The 19,155-nt window shown below is 42.9% G+C and overlaps 1 protein-coding gene across 11 annotated transcripts in view; it reads right to left on the reverse strand.

Annotated features, from left to right (window-relative positions):
• Positions 1–214: 214 nt before the first annotated feature.
• Positions 215–19,155, reverse strand: part of LOC121270011 (A-kinase anchor protein 13-like) — a 394,374-nt gene continuing 375,433 nt past the window's right edge. For all 11 annotated transcript variants that reach the window (XM_041175277.1, XM_041175275.1, XM_041175276.1 and 8 more), the window contains 5 exons: positions 15,115–15,156; positions 11,554–11,604; positions 9,645–10,118; positions 6,314–6,644; positions 215–5,837 (listed from right to left, as the gene is read on the reverse strand). In XM_041175277.1, coding sequence (XP_041031211.1) covers positions 5,734–5,837; positions 6,314–6,644; positions 9,645–10,118; positions 11,554–11,604; positions 15,115–15,156 — 1,002 coding nt within the window. In that variant the 3' untranslated portion in view covers positions 215–5,733. The remainder of the gene's footprint in view (positions 5,838–6,313; positions 6,645–9,644; positions 10,119–11,553; positions 11,605–15,114; positions 15,157–19,155) is intronic.

Genomic DNA, 19,155 nt, shown 5'->3' on the forward strand with positions numbered 1-19,155 from the left:
GATTGTATTGAATAGCGGAGCAGGCTCGATGGGTCGTGTGGTCTACACCTGCTCCTATTTCTTTTGCAAGTTGTAACGAGAGCAGAATCTGTTCCTTCCTGATGGATACATGCAGCTCATCACTGCCACCTGGTGTAAAATGTTGGTCCATGTGCTTCAGGGAGAAAGTGAAGAATTGGAATAAATCAAAAAAGCACAAACTCCTTCAAGTAAATCTATTGTGTAAATGTTTATTGTGGGGGAACTGAAATTTACATTGGCTTATAATCTATTACGGGAAAATGATGATAAATAAAGGTTTAATTACAAAAAGGCTACCAGCGATCACGGAAACATTACAGAAATGAAACTATGTTTACAGTTTCCACTTTTATACATTAATTACATCATAGATAAAATAATTAGGTTTTCACCCTTATAATTTTTTTTGTACACAAAATCGAGAAAAATACAAGGTGTACCTTCGTACAAGTAGATTTTTTTTTGTTTACCCTCAGGAATTTTTTTTTTTGAAAGCAGAGAGGTATATAAAATGCTTGAGAGACATCCTGAGCACGTCCACAATTCAGTTAGTGCATAAATGTTTTCAGTACAAGGCAGGCGCGTCTGAATCAAGCGGTTTGAAACAGTGTGGAGAAACTGGGGGTGGGGCTCGAGGGGATGTTGAAAGTGCAGAGACCCTTTACTAGCACTGGTGAATGATCGGCATCTCTGTTAGGAAGTTTGGTGCCCGCTGGTTTAGGAGAGGTCTGGGAGAGTTCAAAACCTGACTGGATCGACAGCACTCCCGAGAGTCGGGGTCACGGGGAGTGTCACCTTTTCTAGAAACATAACAGGCCTGATTTTTTTTTCACTCTGTAAGTGGATGGGTTTTGAGTGAGTTAGAATATGACCCGACGAAGTCTTCTCAGTATCTAGTAGCCCTTTAGGAACTGGCTGATGGTCCAAGATTATACATGAACTGGTGAGGAGGGGGAGGTTGGTATGCATTTACCAAACTCACAGTACACAGGGAGGGAGAGGCATTAAACACTTGTTAAAAATTCACATGGAAAATGATCACAAAAGGAGGTAAAATCCCTGTCCTGGGACTTCACAGGAAGGTAGAAATACTAAAAAAAAAAGTAAAGGTTTTCAGAACTCAAATAAAAATCTCGCCTGTCTATCAAAAAATAATCAAAACAGATTAAAAATAAGCACCTTAGGGTTACATTCCTCTGTGCGCTATCTCTAATGGTTAATATGTTAGTATTACATTTCTGTCTGTGCTATTTCAAAAGTCACAAAATCAAACAGATTAACTGTGCTGAATTAATACAGACAGGAATCTAATATGAACAGGTTAACCAGTGTACAATAATGATGAAGATTTTCAAAGTCAGAATGGTTAATAGCTGGACTGCAGCTTTTGATAGAGATGAGCTCATGAATAATCAGGAGTTCTCACTCCTTTAGAACATTGCCCAAAACGATGACAGCAGCATGGAGCGGCAAAGAAACCCCTCGTGTTCTGCTGTACAAGGAGGACAGTGTAATTTGATAAGGCGCCATCTTAAAACAAGACAGATATAATTGCACCTATTGGTAGCTGTTTACAAATGAAAATATTACCCATTTTAACTAAGTCTGCCAATCCTGTAGATATATAGTCAGCTCTTTTTTTTTGGATACTCCAAACATGGGTTCTAAGTTAAAGAGAAAAACTAGAGAACACTGAAATCCACAGAACAAACAAAATGCTGGAGGGGACACGTTAATCAGGATGTGAAATGAGTAAAGACCCATCAACAGAATTGACAATTTAAATTTGCATTTGTGTTAACCCGTCTTTGTTCTTTACAGATGCTTACAAACCTGCCATGTATTTCCAGTTTCTGATTTTAAAATTGGCAAGTATTTGGTATAATATTTGTTACCCTCCCACAATGAACTAAAATCCACACTGATGTGAGTGTTGCAATAGAGCGCATATCACAGGCTACTCTTTAAGTAAAAACACAGTAGGGATTGATAGCCCAGGCTCCACACAACTACCAGGAAATTAACCACAGGCTCGAGTGGTTTTATCGCTTCTCTTGATGTGCAAGTATCATTGCCCAAGCGTTAATCCTAGTTTCCCTATTCCAGTAGCCACTGGCACTGTTTTGCTACATTTAGCAACACTCCTCTGGATAAACAACACCACCTTCAGCGCTGGCATTTCCCCCCCTTCTTCCCCCAACAACCTTTCATTGGGGCAAGCCATTTGTACAAAGTTCTTGGGAGCTTAATGGTCCAGAATTAGTTATCCAGATACTTAAGCAGGCCAGTCACCCTGATTATGCCACACTGTGCTCCTAGGATCTCTCATCATACTGTGCTTATTAAATAATCAGAATCAATTCATTTATTTTAAGGGGAATAAATGTTTCTGTTTGTATTGAATGGTCAAAGGTGGGACAGAAGGGTAAATGTTACAGCAGTCTGAGGTTGGTGAAGGAGGGGATGGTGTGAGAGGAGGGCACTTGCTCTGTGGCAGTGACTCCAGCGGCAAACAGTGTGCCCAACTGCACTTGGGCATCAGATCTGGAGCAGACTGAGCTCGGATACGATGCCCTTCATGGTAAATTACTCGCACATCAAACTAAACTTGGACAAGAAAGAAACGATAACTTAGGTGAGGAGATACCCAAAGACCATGGAACCAGTGTCCCACCCACACCTTCTCTCACTTTCAGGGGAGAAGTGCGAATGTAATCAGAAATACCACATTCAAATTTTTTTTTGCAGGGACGGGGATTGGGAGTGTGGAGCCTACAAGAACCTGCTGTGAATGGGTTCCCTGAGAAACTTTGCTAATAGCCCTATTGAAATTTCTGGAGTATTTTTGTGGGGTGGTGGGAAGGAGTCACACAGATGGGATCTATACTGCCCCAGGTAACCTGCGGATGAACTCTGCATCCTCCATTCCACAAGCAATACCCATCGTTCTTCCGAAATGAAGGGCAATGACCACATCTAATTTACTTGCAAAGATTGCAATAAAGTAGGCACCAAAAACTTAGGGGCAAAAACACCCTATATACTTTTTTTAATTATAAAATTAATAGCAGCTCTTAAGATTGTTAAATCGAAACTAGACCACAGGATCTGGTAGAAGCTTGCACCAGTGGTTGTATTCTCCCTGTATATGGATTCTGTGTTTGATAAAAATGCATCTATTTCCTCTTGAGCAAGAGGAAGTCCAAAAGATAACTGAAATGGCATCTTCTACTTGGTATGATTCCCTGACATGTGCATTTGGAATTGATGATGAATAACACAGCCATGGAATCTGATTGTTTTCTGATTAAAGCAGTAAGAAAGCTTACAACAGTGTACAGGTTTAAAAAAAAGTTTTGCTCTTTTAAAGTGCTTCACGATATCAAACCATGCTAAGAGATGATACCCCTTTCAAGTTGGCCTTGTGTTGTCTGGAGTGGACCATGGAATAATGACAATTCTTTGACTTTTGTGAGGCAAGGGTATATTAAAGGTTCAGGAACCAAAGTGGCTAAGGTGGAGTTAAGATACAGAATAACTGCATTCAATTGTGTGGCAGAACAGGCTTTCAGGGCTGAATGGCCTCCTCCTGTTCCTATATTCCTGACCCAAAAGGGACCATTAGCAGTCCACAAGTCAAAAGTCATCTGGGACACAATAGCAACTGATCAGTTGGTGTCCTCCATGTGGCTTCACTTCACCTCACTCGGTCTCTATTTTAAGCCTGGCACTTCCCTCCTTCAGTGTTAAGGTACCTTGCAGTAAGATAGAGGTATCAGGGGTTAAAGGTAAATTGGTGATTGTGGTCCCTCTACAGTTACTTCCTACTGTGTCCCCATTCCCTCCAAACATTAACACTAACAAACCAGAGGGTGTTGAAGAAACTGTCCAGTGTCCCTTGATGAGGCGTATTTAGAAAGTTGTAGGTGTTCAGTGGTAATGTGAGTTTGTGTTCAACAAGGTGAGGGTTGTTAGTGCTGTGGAGTAGAACATTCCCCATTTTGGGAAACTGGTGCTAGCATCAAGAATGTTCAGGTGAGAATAAGGCTTCCTTTTCTTTATGTCTTAAGCTTCCCCCTTTGGCGCCAATGTGACATTTTTCCATCTTCTCCCACCAGCTAACCATGCCAACACCCCTGAGAGTGAGATTCCCTATTTAGTGCCAAATTACAGGCAGTTTTGTGCCAGGGGCTGGACTGAGACTGCCCAAACTCATTCCATATGGAACTCTTTAATGCTGCCTCAAGAGACTTTGACCCCCATCAGTCCAGGCTGAATGTGAACCCAGGTTCCAGATGAAAGGCCAGTACCTTACACACTCCGCCATCTCATGTTTCCCCATCAAATCATAAGCAGGCCAGCCAAAAGAAGACACTATCAATGTTAAAAATGATGAGATGATCTAAACATAGACAATTAAAATATCCCAATTAACATTCTAGTAGAATGGAAATTAAAGCAATAGGAAAAAAAAATCAAGTATAAACCATCGTGCATTAATTCCACCTTTGTAGCTTTACAATTTCTGCTTTTAAAAACATTATACATTCAGAATTTAATTTTACACCGATATTTGACAATTTCTTCCCCTCAAGATTTAAATATTAACATGTTTGAAGGAAAACAAAATCTCAGGGATGAACCTTTCGCTCCCTCAAATGGGAGAAATGCACATATTAAAAACCATTGCACTCACTGCAATTTTATTTACAATGTAGGTTGATGGCGCAGAGGGGAGAATTCATCCCACACACCAACGCCAGAAATTCTAAGTGACCCACTTAGCTGGCAAATCAATCTCTCTAGCCCTGCATTACTCGTATTCTCCTTTCCTATTTCAGTCAGTGGTTTGTTCAGTCACTGGAAAAATGAATGGCTGGATAATTTTTGGAGGGGTGGGTTTAAAAATGCCAGGAATCCCCTCCAACCACCTCAAAGTCAATAGCTAAGTCTGGAACGAACGCGAGAAGGGAGCAGAGTGTTGCTACTAGCTTTTCAGAAAAGTGTTTTGATCAAACGCTCATATTGTGCTGGAACTCTTGTTTTAAAAGAAAGAAACCCTCGGTGTTCCAATTCCATATGCCGCCCTTCCCGAATGATTTATGTTGGGAGAACGCATCTCAGGTTTGAGGTACTGGTGGCAACACAGCGGTCACTAGCTGGTAGTGGGCCAAATCAGAGGGGCTGAAGTAGGAGCATCGCACAAGAGCAGTGCTCGACTCAAGTACAATACCTCCTGCATTAGAACAATGCCCAACACATACAACATACCGAGTGAAAATGTCACGCCTTAGAAGACTGCACCACTTCAAGAAATACTGAACAATTTGTTTCTCCACTCCAATTTAATCAGCATCTGTTTCCAATAGCATCTTAAAACTTTGCCTACAATTTTGGTTCAGAAGTTGCTGGCAGAGATGGACTTCAATTTAACTAGATTTTGTTTTTTGTCCTTTTGTTCAATGTTTCTCAATCAATTCTTTTGTTCTAGAGAGAGAGAGATTGATGTACCAATTAAATATATATTATATATTATTTATGCATGCAGTTCCATCGATACCATCATCACAGAGCAACGTGGAAGACAGTGTGGATGACACACATCTGGTCACACAAATTGTAGACATCCACACACCTTGGAGTACTCGAGGGGTTCCAGTCCTCTCTCTAACCCCCTCCCCAATCTCCACATAGTCTCTAAAGCAGGAAAGCTCAGCAGTAGAAAACCTCTTCATTCCCCTGTAGTTCAGGTGCAGGATGCTTTTTATCTGGTGCTTTCTGATTCAGCATTGAGCTGTCTGCTGCTGGTAGGACATCTGAGAAAATACAGACAGAAAGAAATGTACATGTTACTTTTATAAAAACCTGCATTTATATAACACCTTTGACAACCTTCCCCCTCCAGTTAAACAGTTTTTAAACCAATATTTTTATTACCTAATAAGTAAAAATGAAAAATATAATTTTTTTTTCCCCATGTGTTGCTCGCAGCCATGTCCTGGAGATTAATCCTCAATTCCTGAAGATTCCAGAATATCCCTGGAGGGTTGGCAACCCATGTCCCTGCTGTCACCAACTGTCTCTGCCTCCCCAGACCCCCAAATCCCCTGAAAGTTGGTGACCTGAGGTCCAAGAGCCTAGCACTGCTCCAGCTGAGGCTGGCTGTGTCAGCAAGGCTTGGAGCAATAAGAGACCGTAACATTACAACACATCAATGCTGCTTCAACAGCCAACCTCACAAGAACCAATGCAACACCCCATAGTATAACTCCAACTGTTGGCCATCACATACCTGGATTGTACTCGGGTGGCAGGTTTCCAGACCGGTGACCTTTGCCCTTACGGTGTTTGGACTTCTTCTCCTTTGGTTTTGCGAGCTTGAGTAACCGTGGTGGGAGTGGGTTGTTTGTCGGACTTGTGGTGTTCCGCGGTTGACTTGCGAGGTTCTTGGCATTGCTTTGTTTTGAGTCTTTGCAAGGGGGACTGGGAGAAGTCTCCATGTCCTCCTTTGTAAGGTGCATGTCCAAACGTTCCTGGTTTAATGAATTACAATAATGCTTTGTTAAGCTTGGAGATCCCTCGGTCAAAGTGCCTACTGGTGTTGTAATCTCCCGATCTGAAGCCTAGGATAGTGGAAAAGAAAAGTTGGAAATTATAGAACTTCAAATGAACAGAACTGGTTGTACTGCACCTCCTGCCTTGTAGGTAATAACCCCTTTTCTGGGTTACTGGACACTGACTGACCCCTTTTCTGGGTTACTGGATGGCTCCTTTTGCTGGCTGCCCTCCTCATCTGAGTGCTTTCTTCATACACGTTTAAACAGCGAGTGTCTGCAGGCTACAAAATAATATGATTCTGTTCTCAACCGTGTGAACCTTGCAACAGAAGCAGGAAGCAGCCATTCAGCCTCTCGAGCCTGTTCTACTATTCAAGTAAATCATGGCTGATCAGTATCTGAATTCCATTTACCTGCTTTGGCTCCATAGCCCATAACATACTTGCCTAACAAAAATACATCAATTTTAGATTTGAAATTTTCAATTGACCCTTAGGCCCCCAGTTTTTTGGGGAAGAGTTACAGATTTCCAGAACCTTTTGTGCCATGAGATATATCCTGACGTTATCCCTGAAAGGCCCAGCTCTAGCTTGAAGTCCCTTATCTGGACTCCCCACCAAAGGAAATAGTTTCTCTCTGTCAATCCCATCAATTCCTTCAATCACCTGAAACATCTCACTGGATGTCTCAGGAATATTAGCCAAATTTCCACCTTCCTATTTCAGGAATACTGAATCCAATTGTGACTGCAGGTCCCTTCTAAAAAGAGTGACCTCAGCATGGACCAGGAATCGATCTTGGGACATTCTGGCCCGTATGGCTTATCTACACCGGACAAGTAGCTTTATCCACTGAACCAGCTAGAAACAAAACTAAAATACAAGGTTATTGAAAGCAGTGGAGAAAGTAGCCAGTTTTAATGGACTGATGCACTACTTTGGACAGTATATACAGTGAGAAGTAAAAATATTTTAAAATTTCATGTTTTAGTTCTGACCATGAAAGATTTTGGTGTCACACTAAGATTTCAACAAAGTTTAATGGTAGGTTTGTACATTTTTCTCACTTGTGTCTAAATGGACTGCAGAAAACACACAACACCACTACTGTAGGTTCTGAAACAAAAACAAAAAATGCTGGAAAAATTCAGCAGGTCTTACAGCATCTGTGGAGAGAAGGGCAGAGTTAATGTTTCGAAACCGTATGACTCTTCTTCAGAGCTAAAAGGAAGTAGAAATGTGGTGAAATATATACTGTTTAAGGGAGGTGGAACTGGTGAAGCTGGATACAAGGCCAGCGATAGGTGGAGGCAAAGGAGAGATTGCGAAAGAAGTCATAAAAAAAAGGTCATAGTGGTGGTTCTGGCTAAAGGACATGCTAATGGTGGCATTAAGAAAGGAAAGCAGAATGTGATAATGGCTGGATCAGAGAAAGCGCTCTGGAAAGTGACAGGTGGCCCTAATGGGGGCGGGGACAGTGGTGGGAAAAAAGATGAAAAGAAAAATGGGGATAAGACAATGAATAAAAATGGAAATAAATTTTTAAAATAATAATAATGAAAATAAGTGGAAAAACATTTTAAAAATAAAAATGAATAGAGAAAACGGGAATCAAAAAGGGGTGGGGATGGAGGAGTGTGTTCATGGTCTGAAGCTGTTAAACTAAATGAAATTTTGCCTTTCTATTATTGTAGCTTCTACCCTTGCGAACCTGGATTGCACCTCCAATGTGTGCTTTGGGCTGTGGAACTACAGGGCAAAGGGCTGGTGGTCACAGTGGGAATAATCTAAAGAAATGGATTAAGAATTTCACAGAAATGTCCTGCACAGTATTAAAGTGGATTGGCTAAGGTGCAATTTTTCAAACAGCACGTAGGGGTCAACGCACTAAAAAAACCCCAGGGACACCACAGCAATGAGTTAGTTAATGTACAATTCACTGCTGCACTCAGCCATACTAAATCACAGGAGATCAGTCAGAAAACAGATGGCATGGGTGGGGATATAGGGCTGGAAAAGATACCAAGGAGTCAGATCATGAAGGAACATGTAAACCATGTTGGAGGAGTCAGTGAGCAGGAGTTTGTGTGGGGCAGAGGTGAGGTTTTAAGCCAGCTGGGAGTTTAGACAGGATGGAGCTAGGGGGCTGGTGAGGAGATCATTGTTGTAATCCAATTTGGATGAAAGCTTGGATAATGGTTTTAATGGGAGCGAATAAGGATGGAAATGCATATGATTATGAGAGGTGGAAGTAAGTGATCTTAGTAATGGGTTTGATATGAAGTTGAGCTCAGGGTCAAATAGAATAGAGGCCAGGTGCCATCTGGTTCCATCTAAGCAAGCACTGGGGTGAGTGAATAGAGTTGGGGGCAACAATGCAAGTGTTTGGGATCAACCGGGTTAGAATGTGGAGACCACACCTGGAGTATTGTATGCAGTTTTGGTCTCCTTACCTAACAAAGGATATACTTGCCATAGAGGGAGTGCAGCAAAGGTTCACCAGACTGATTCCCGGGATGTCAGAATTGTCGTATGAGGAGAGATTGGGCCGACTAGACCTGTATTCACTGGAGTTTAGAAGAATGAGGGGAGATCTCATTGAAACATAAAATTCTGACAGGGATGGACACACTGGATGCAGGGAGTTTACCAGTGTGGTTTTAGTTCATTAAATTCCAGCAGATGGGGGTCTTTAACGTTTGGCTTTTGCTAACTCTTTCCCAAATTCAATGGACTTACCCAAGCACAGGAGAGCAGTGCATATGTTGTATCCAATGGCGTGGATTTGGAATCTTTTAACATGATGATGAACTTCTATGGGTCTCAAACAGCCAACTAGTTGCATGTTTTTTATCGTCATGCCCCCCCTTCCACTCTGTTTGAACCGCATCATGAACTGCAGCATTCTGTGGCCAACAAGTCCTGGAGTGGGACTTGAACCCAGAACTTCTGGCTTCAGTCAGCTGCACCACCTACTGAGCGACAAGACCTCCACGCAGCCAAGTAACTAAAAGAAAGAGACAATCCTTCTGGTAATGTGCTATTTAATGTACCGGGGAGTCTGTACCTGTGAACTGAGGGAATCCGAGTGTGAAAGGCGATCCTGTCTTTGGTGAGTTAGCAGCTCTTCCTTCCTCTTCAGCTGCTCCTTCTCCTTGTCCAACTGCTTCTGTGTGGCCCTCAGCCTCTCCAAGTCCTGTTGATACTCCTCTTTCCTCAACTGAAGCTCCTCTCTCTGCTTCTCCACCTCCTTCTGTAACTTCGCTGTCTCGGCATTGAGAAGGGCCACCCTGCCTTCCTGATCGCCGAGCTCCTTCTCCCTCATCTCCCATTCCCTTTCCCATTTCTTCTTCTCTTCCAGGTGCTGCGCCTGCTGCCGCTTCAGGTTTGCCAGCTCTTGACGGTGTTTTTCCAAACTCCGCTGCTTCTCCTGCTCAATCAGCGAGTTGGGCCGCAAGGACGATCTGGTCAAACGCTCACTCCTCTCACTCAAAGCTTGCTTCTGGTCCTCAATGAATGAATCTTGTTGCACCACAACAGCCTGCCAGGGACAGAAGGAAAACAATTATTAAGTGCAGCAAACAGAAAGAGTTTTATTTGGGGGTGGAGGGGGGGAAGAGGTAGAGTGGTGGGGAGATGCTTCAGGCCATAGAACTGTATCGCAGCAGGGAGTTAAATATATTCACACATATTTGGTAACAAATACAGCACATTTGGGACTAACTTGATCCATTGACTCTGTTTGTGTTGTACAAAAGATCATTTCAAATTTATCGATCAAATAGTCTTATTCTACATGTTTTTCAAAGCAGTTTGGCAAAACTGAGTAGCTTGCTGGACCTTTTCAGAGGGTTGAGTCATTGTTGTGGGTCTGGCACATATAGGTTAGGCTGTCTAAGGATGGCAGATTTCTTTCCCTGAAAAGCATCAGTGAACCAGATGGGGCTTTACAACAACCTAGTAAATTCATAGTCACTATTACTGATACCCCCATGGGGCTTGGTTATCAGGGGTAGATGGGAATGTGGAATTCGAAGCACAAACAGATCAGCCATGATCTTACTGAATGGCAGAGCAGGCTCGAGGGGCCAAATGGCCTATTCTGCTCCTGATTCGTATATTCATATATTCATAATTTAACTGTTATTAACTGTGTAAATACTGTGACTACAAGAGTGGGTTAGGGACTGGGAATTCTGCAGCCCCCACAGTCCCCACTCGCCTGGATGAGTGCAGTTCCAATAACACTCAACACACTTGATACCGTTTAGGGCAAAGCAGCTCATTTGGTTGGCTTCCCATCCGCCACCTTAAATGTGCACTCCTACTACCAATGCACAAGTGACAGCAGTGTATACCATCTACAAGATGCACTGCAGCAACTCACTGAGGCTCCTTTGGTAGCATCTTCCAAACCGTGACCTCTACCACCTCGAAGAACAAGGGCAGCAGACACATAGGAACATTACAACCTACAAGTGCCCCTCAAAGTCACAAACCTACCTGACTTGGAACTATATCGCTGTTCCTTCACTGTGGTTAGGTAAAAATCCTGGTACTCTCTTCCAAACAGCGAAGTTACAGACATGGACTGCAGGGGTTCAAGAAAGCAGCTCACTACTGCCTTCATAGGGGCAATTAGAGATGGGCAATAAATGCTGGCCTTGCCAGCAATGCTCGCATCCCATAAACAAATGAAACAAACCGGCAATAATGGTTGTCTATGTTCACAGATAATGAGTCATCATAATGGCCCAATACCAAGGATGGTTGGCACCAGTGGAGCTGTAGGACATCATGAAAGGACGAGAGAAAACTGGTCTGGGTGCTTTTGTGGTCAAGCTTTGGGACTCTAGTTCACAGAAGGAAGATAATTAAAGGGAAAATGCACATCCTAATGTGCCACAGCCATGGTTCTCAGTCAGTTCTGGTAGCTTTGGAAACCCCTGCTAATGGGGTATGTCCTATTGACGTACCTGTAATCCAAGCAGCAACTGCTGTAGACTCAACACCTTCTGAAGCACATACTGTAATGGAAAGAAGATGTGTAAGGTGAAGCACGAACAAGAAATCTATAAAATCAATGCTCTTACCTTTGGTATTAACACTGAAACAAAGAGAGAAACAGATACCTCTGGGCTGGGGGGCTGAGGGGTTGGGATGGGTGGGGACGTGAATGGTTCTAAAATACAGAGTTGAATGTCAGTTCTCTTCCCATCATACTTATGCATCCAAGATGCCTTGCTTCAAATTCACATTCTACTTTATAAAACTTAGGCAAGGTGCTTAAACAAAAAAACCTGAATGCTCATCCTCTTTAGGCACCTAAACTATGTTAACTGGGATCAGGTGTCAGATTAACTTAATTATCTCCCCAGCTAAATGGAAAAAAAACCTGGCCTAGTCCTTTCTCTCAAATTAATGCAAGTTATCAAAAATCCGTAAGAACAGCTTTAAAATAAAAAGTCCTCAAATCCGCTACTCATTAACTTAATTAGTTATTTAATTAGTAATTAAACCAGCTGCAAAACTGGTCTCGTGCAGCTGTTGGAAGCTCTGCTACAACAAACCCATATAACTCTTCTGGATTTTCCAAGGATACTTCCAGGAGATCCTGGCAAAAACCATGTCCACCTGGAGTCTGGCTGCAGGTTTGCATCGAGCCTCAGCTGCGATTTGAAGACCTGCACTGTGAGAAACCAATACCCGACTGATACTAATAATAAAAAAAAATCAGCAAACACTGTGGGCTGGAGTATCATGGAATCAGGGAGACTCTGTGGAGGGGTAAAAATTGGAGTTGGGACCTGATTCTAGGATTCCTGAACCCATTGCTAGGGTTTCAGGAGATTTTCTGATTTTCAGGAGAGTTTTTTGTGTGGACTAGTTGAGATCATTAGCCCAAACCCTGCACTCCTGACCTGGCCTGTTCCATTGCAGGGATAGTCATGTCCTAGTCCTCCACAAGTTTCATGGAATTGGGCCAGCTTTTCAAAGAGTTGTGGTCCACGGCACCATAGTCTGCATGAGGCGACCATTATAACCACAGCTGGTGTTAATTGCTGCACAAACCAAATCCCAGAGGGAATCTTGGCTTATGGGCCACAGCCTTTTTTTTTGTATTCTGAAACCAAGAAGGCAACATACCGATCTCAGCAGTAAGAGGTCCAGTAACACTTTCAGGATTTAAAAACTAAAAGTAAAAGTTTCATTAACAAAAAATAAAAGAAAACTTAAGCACACAAGATTATAGTTATAAAACATTACCCCAAAACCTCTCTCTACTTTGTCAAACCCACAAGTAAATACCTTCCAGGCAACACTTCCTTACAGATATTAACTATGAAATCCAGTAATATTATCCAAGACAAACCGCTGTAGCTTCAATAAAGGTGTTCCACATGATCTTTACCCTTTATTACTCTGTGGAAAACTGTTTGCTGCAGCCCAAGACTTTTCTGGCTTGACTGGATGGGTGATTCAAACTGGAGCATTCTCCTCCAGCCCAGTGCTCCAGCTATCTCAATAGCTCCAGCTATCTCCAGCCATCTTTAACTCTCTCTCCAGCTCAACACCTATACACAGTAACTCTAATATGCCTTTTTTCCCTTTCATCTCAGTTCCATTCTTCTCTCACACCTCTTTGAAACTCAGTCCCTTCCAAATATAAGAACCTTTATATTTTCATCTTATCTTTGCATCAATAAAATATCATATCCCTACTACCTGTTTACCTATGAACTCCTGCAAGATGCAAACATTTTCCTTTATGCCTCTGATTCCCCTTTGAAATTCAAACAACCTCTCAACTTAGCTAAAAATGCAAATGCCGGATCCAACCTATTTATTAGACCTCAACTTAACGCCTTTATTCTTTCATGGGGAGAATTTTCTCCCCGTTGTGCGGGCTGGGTGGGAGCAGGCGCACAGCCGATCTGCACACGCGCATGAAAGGGTGCACGGAGCTGCCTCAGGGAGACTATTTTCATTATGAAAACTTGAAAAAACGAATAGAAAAAAATTATTCAGACATGTCCCCTCATGTGGCAGTGTCACACGAGCTGGGGCACGTCAATGAATTTTAGTTAAAAATTTTACAGGATTTATAAACCTTTCATGAAACCTCATCCCGCCCGTGGATGAGGTTTCATGAGAAATGTGAAGGCCGCCTGGGCTCTTCGCCTGCCCACCAACCTCAAAGTTGGACGGCAGCCCAGCCAATTAGTTGAATTTGCTACATGGCCTTAATAGGCCTTTGACAGTTTGGTGGGCGCTCAGCCGACTTGGCTATGCGCCCGCCGACCTGAGGTGCGGTGATGTCGGAATGCACACCCCAACGTCACCGCGCTTCATTTCACACGTCGGTGAGCAGGGCCCGCCCCTGCACACTGACCAGAAGATTCAGGCCCATGTTTCCAAACACACACACAAACACACACAGCTTTTTGAAAAGTAAGTTCAAAAGGTCCTCTTCATGCCTCCCCCCCCCATGCCAAGGTATGGCACTTCCATGCGCATTCACCCATGGGACACGATATAGAACCAATGAACCCTAAATTGACAATAGGATGTGTAATAAGTCATTCATTGTTTTTTATAAGAGAAAGTGGAAAGTTATCACTCATTTCTACTTCAGGTCAATACAAATGTCAATCATCCAGACCATTTAAAGTATGAAAAGCTGAAACTGCAAATACTTGAAACCTCATTAAATTGCGTAAATAAACATTGTGCAATTGACAGAAGAGATAAGAAAGCCAGAGCTGTCAATCAAGCAATGATTTGCACTGGGGCTGAGGTGTTTCAATAATCTAATGGATTTCTGGACTCTCAGCCAAACTTTATGATGCATTCTAGACTGAGGGACGAGGGCCGAGGGTGAGGGGTGAGGACTAGAGGGACTTACTTGTTTCATGGTAACTAGGATGCCTTTTAACCAGCCTGCCTCCACACCCAGCAGCCTCCAAACTTTTTCCAAGGTTGGCTGACCCGACTGTAACCCACACCCACACCCATCACCCCCGACAATGAAAATTCCATCTTTCCTGGCACTTAGCCTGAGGCAGGCGGGCTGAGCCTGCAATTTTCTCGATTCTAGCCACCCGCCTTGAGGATGCAAATCCAGCCCCATCATTCAAACTAGTTTTAAAGAAAAATCTACCAGGGCTTTGACTTTGTGATCTGTAAGCACCTTTGAATCAAAGTTGGGTGTGGAATGGGTTGGACTTGAGGACAACCACAGTCTGGGCTGATAATGTGGAGACTAGCTCACTTCAGTGAGTTACTGAAGGGCAGTTGGTAAATACAGAACCCAGAACCCCACCCGGAAGGCTGGGAGTGAAATCAACAAGAAAGTAAAAATGATGATCCTTTTGTTACAGAAATGGCAGAAAATACAGAAACAAGGCTCTCTGTTTTGGTTATTGTGACATTATTATATTGCGCAACCCTCAGTTGAACATTTATTATTTGCAATCTTCAACTTTCAGTGTTTGTCCAAATATACCTGTCAGTCTGTTTATAAAAATCAGTCTTACCTCATTCTTTCTGATTGGCAGCAGCAGATTCGAAGTCAGTCCCTATTACAAAAAGGGAAAATACAGATTTGAGATGTTTAATCAGGCTATCTTTGGTAAACTTCAAAACAAAAATGCGTACAACATGCATCTCCAACAGGGATCAGGTTTCTCAATACAATTGAGCCCCTCCCACCATTGGGCCAAGAAGTTCCAGGATTTTTCAAAAATTGGGTCAGATTGAAGTGAGCATGGTTTATCTGCCCCCACATCAGTGTTATGGAAGGTAAGAAGTAAAGCTAGTGGCAGAGAGATGGTTGGGGAGAGAGAGAGAGAGTTGGAGAGAGTGAGTTGGGGGTGGGGGGAGAGAGAGAGAGTTGGAGAGAGAGAGAGAGAGAGATAATTGGAGAGAGAGAGAGAGAGATAATTGGAGAGAGAGAGAGAGTGTTGGGGAGAGAGAGTTGGAGAGAGACTGAAACTGCGAGTGTGACAGAGACCCAGGGTAGAGAGAGCGCACATGCCACCAGCCACTAACAGCAGTGTGAAACACCCCAGCAATGGATGTGACTCTTGAAATCAGCAGTTGAAGGGGTGTCCAAAAGTAGCAGCTTGTCCTGGGAACTCCAGTCCAGGTTTAGCTGCTGATTTTGGGCAGAGGATTAGGAAAGAGGCCTTCATCTCAGTTAGGGTCCAGGGAAAGAGAATGAGCCCAATTAATCCAGTCAGGCTGTGCTTATTTTAAAGAATGGGATTCACCAACACGAATTGAATCTGGAGTTTTCCATCATTCCTATTTTAGATTCAATTTTGGGGTCTTAACTCTGCTCAGATTGCAGAGTTTTTGCAATGCAGGAGGTGGACAGCTGGTTTGTGCAATGGGTTAGGTCATGAGCCTTGGCTAATCCAGTCAAGGTACAATGTTCTTGGGGCTCCTGGCTCTACGGTTCTAGTAGGGCTGGACTGTCATCACAAGACTGGTATTAACTCGTAAGTTAACTCCACTGGTTTGTGTGGGCAAAGTGGGAAACTCATACTGGTAGGATTTTTCAGAAGTTTTTTTTATAAAGCATATTCAGATGCAGTAATATAGCTTTTGTTAAAATTTCTGCCTGGTTAGAGATTAAATAAACCACTGATGAGGTTTATAAACCAACTGTCAATCTCTATTGGTTTATACTAGGGGAAAAATGCAACACAATGAATTTTATATAAAATATCTTGATTCATAGGGGCAGAATTTTCTCTCTGACGGGTGGGATGAGCAGATGCGGGCAGGCATGCAGCCCATCGCCACCCACGATCGCCATTTTATGTGGTCAGGCCAATTAAGGCCTGCCCAGCGTGGCATGCAACCAGAAGTGCTGAGCGTTCCCTGTGTGGGTGGGGGGAGGAGGGAAAGTCAGGGCCTGTGCTCTTTCGCACATGCGTGTGGAAGAGTGCAGAAATCTCCCTGAGGCACGGAGCTGCCTCAGGAAGATTAGTTTGATTATGAAGAAATAAAATAAAGAAAAAAAAAATTATTCAGACATGTCCCCTCGTGTGACAGTGTCACATCAGCTGGGGCATACCAATGAATTTTAATAAAAATTGTTATTCAATTTATAAACACTTCATGAAACCTCATCCTGCCCGTGGATGAGGTTATAAGATAAATGCGAAGGCCACCTGGGCTCTTCGCCTGACCACCAACCTTAAGGCTGGACGGGCAGACCAGACAACCAGCTTAATTAGATTATTAATGGCCTTAATAGGCCTTTGACTGTTCAACAGGTGAGCAGCCGACACTGGTGCGCGCCCGTCGAACTGAAGGTTGGAATGATGTGCTGTGATGTCAGGACGCACGCCTGAAGTCACCGCACGTCTTTTTACGTGTTGGCAAGCAGGGCTCACCCTCGCATGCTGACCAGAAGATTCAGGCCTAAGAGTTTTGCTTTTGATTTATGAGGCAACAGAGGTTGACATGCCTGCACCCCCAACTTCCATGGTTTGAGTACAAATGTCCCTCGGTGGCACTAGCAAGGTCGACCAGGAGAATTCCAGATCTGAGGGTCACACAATTAGCCTTAGTGTAACTGGGCAGAGAGAATGAGGAAAAACCCAGAGAAATTATCCACTGAAACTTTCAGGAAATGCCACAACATTTCTGATTAAGAATTTTTTCAGTAGTTTTCCTTTCATCAGTATTTTTGGCAAGGAGATTGCTTTGAAAGACAGCAATAAAAATTTAAATCAGAACTTTCCGAAGTGTGGGATGTGAAACTTGTGTGACAGACAAAGGCTTAAGTTTCTTATCTGCTGGCTTGTCCTGTGACGTCTGTAGGCCTAGAACTTTGGAAAAGTTTGGTTGTTTTTGCTGTTTTAATTCTTTTTGCTGCTCTTACTTTGACCTTGACCTCCTATATTGTTCCAATGAAACTCAATGGTAGCTTGAGAAACTGCACCTCATCTTTTGACGGTGCACTTTACAACCTCCTGGACTCAACATTTGAGTTCAACAATTTAAGATTACAATCACTGCTTCCATTTTTTTTGACGGCAGTTAATTGAAACCTTTACAATCCTGAGGGGTCTTGACAGAGTGGATGTGGAGAGGACGTTTCCTCTTGTGGGGGAATCTAGAACTAGGAGTCTCCGTTTAAAAATAAGGGGTCGCTCATTTAAGACAGAGATGAGGAAAAATTTTTTCTCAGAGGGTTGCAAGTCTTTGGAACTCTCTTCCTCAAAAGGCAGTGGAAGCAAAGTCTTTGAATATTTTTAAGGCAGAGCTAGATAGATTCTTGATTAACAAGGGGGTGAAAGGTTACCAGGGGTAGGCAGGAATGTGGGGTCGAAGTTACATTCAGATCAGCCATGATCTTATTGAATTGGTGAGACTGTACCTGGAGTACTGTGCACAGTTTTGGTCCCCTTGAGGAAGGTTGCACTGGAAGCAGTTCAGAGGGGGTTCACTAGATTGATTCCAGAGATGCAGGCTTGTCTTATGAGGAGAGATTGCGCAGTTTAGGCCTATACTCACTAGAGTTTAGCAGGATGAGAGAAGATCTAATTGAGGTATATAAGATGCTAAAGGGGATAGATAAAGTAGACATGGAGTGGATGTTTCCTCTTGTGGAGCATTCTAGAATGAGATGCCATAGTTTTAGGCTAAGGGGTGGTAGATTTAAATAAGAGATGAGGAGGAATTACTTTTCTCAAAGGGTCGTGAATCTGTGGAATTCACTACCTCAGAGTGCAGTGGATGCCGAGATGCTGAATAAATCTGAGGAGATAGACAGATTTTTAATTAGTAATGGGTTGAAAGGTTATGGGGAGAGGGCAGGAAACTGGAGTTGAGGCCAAAATGAGATCAGCCATGATTGTAATGAATGGCGGGGCAGGCTTGAGGGACTGAATTGCCTACTCCTGCTCCTAGTTCGTATGTTCTTATGAATGGCAGAGCAGGCTCGAGGTGCCGAGTGGTCTACTCCTGCTCCTAATTTGTATGTTTGTATGCCACTGTTGCCATTTACACCTCCTCTACACCCAGATTTGTTTCTTTAATTGTCCCATTATCACTCCCTTTGACTTGCACCATCATCTCTTTGTCATTTAATCGCTCCTGTTTTCTAACCTATCCCTTTTGTTCCTTCCTCCTCTTCCCCTTTCTTAGCTTCTGTTATGGTTAAAATCCTGTTCAATCCCCAACACTTTCCAAGTCTGGCCAAAGCTCATCAGCCTGTAAGATTAACTGTTTCTCTCTGCACAGATGCTGCCTGACCTGCTGAATATTTTCAGCATTTTCTGTTTTTTACTCTGTTGCCTAATTGATGGAATAATCTTAAATCAGAACACCTGGAAGAGTTAGTGTTGGCAGCTTGAGTTATATACAAATTAACAACAAGAACATGCAGCTTACAACTAACACTGCCATCATACACCTCCTGATGAATTGCAATCTGGCTTTCAAATCAGTTCTGATCTTGGCAGTAGCCACTCAAAAACCTGACAAAAAAACAAGCCTTCTGACAGAGATTGTGGTTTGAGAGAGACTGCCCTGATTTTTCCAATGACAAAAGCCATTTG

The sequence above is a fragment of the Carcharodon carcharias genome, chromosome 26 (genome assembly GCF_017639515.1).
Source record: "Carcharodon carcharias isolate sCarCar2 chromosome 26, sCarCar2.pri, whole genome shotgun sequence".
NCBI lineage: Eukaryota > Metazoa > Chordata > Chondrichthyes > Lamniformes > Lamnidae > Carcharodon > Carcharodon carcharias.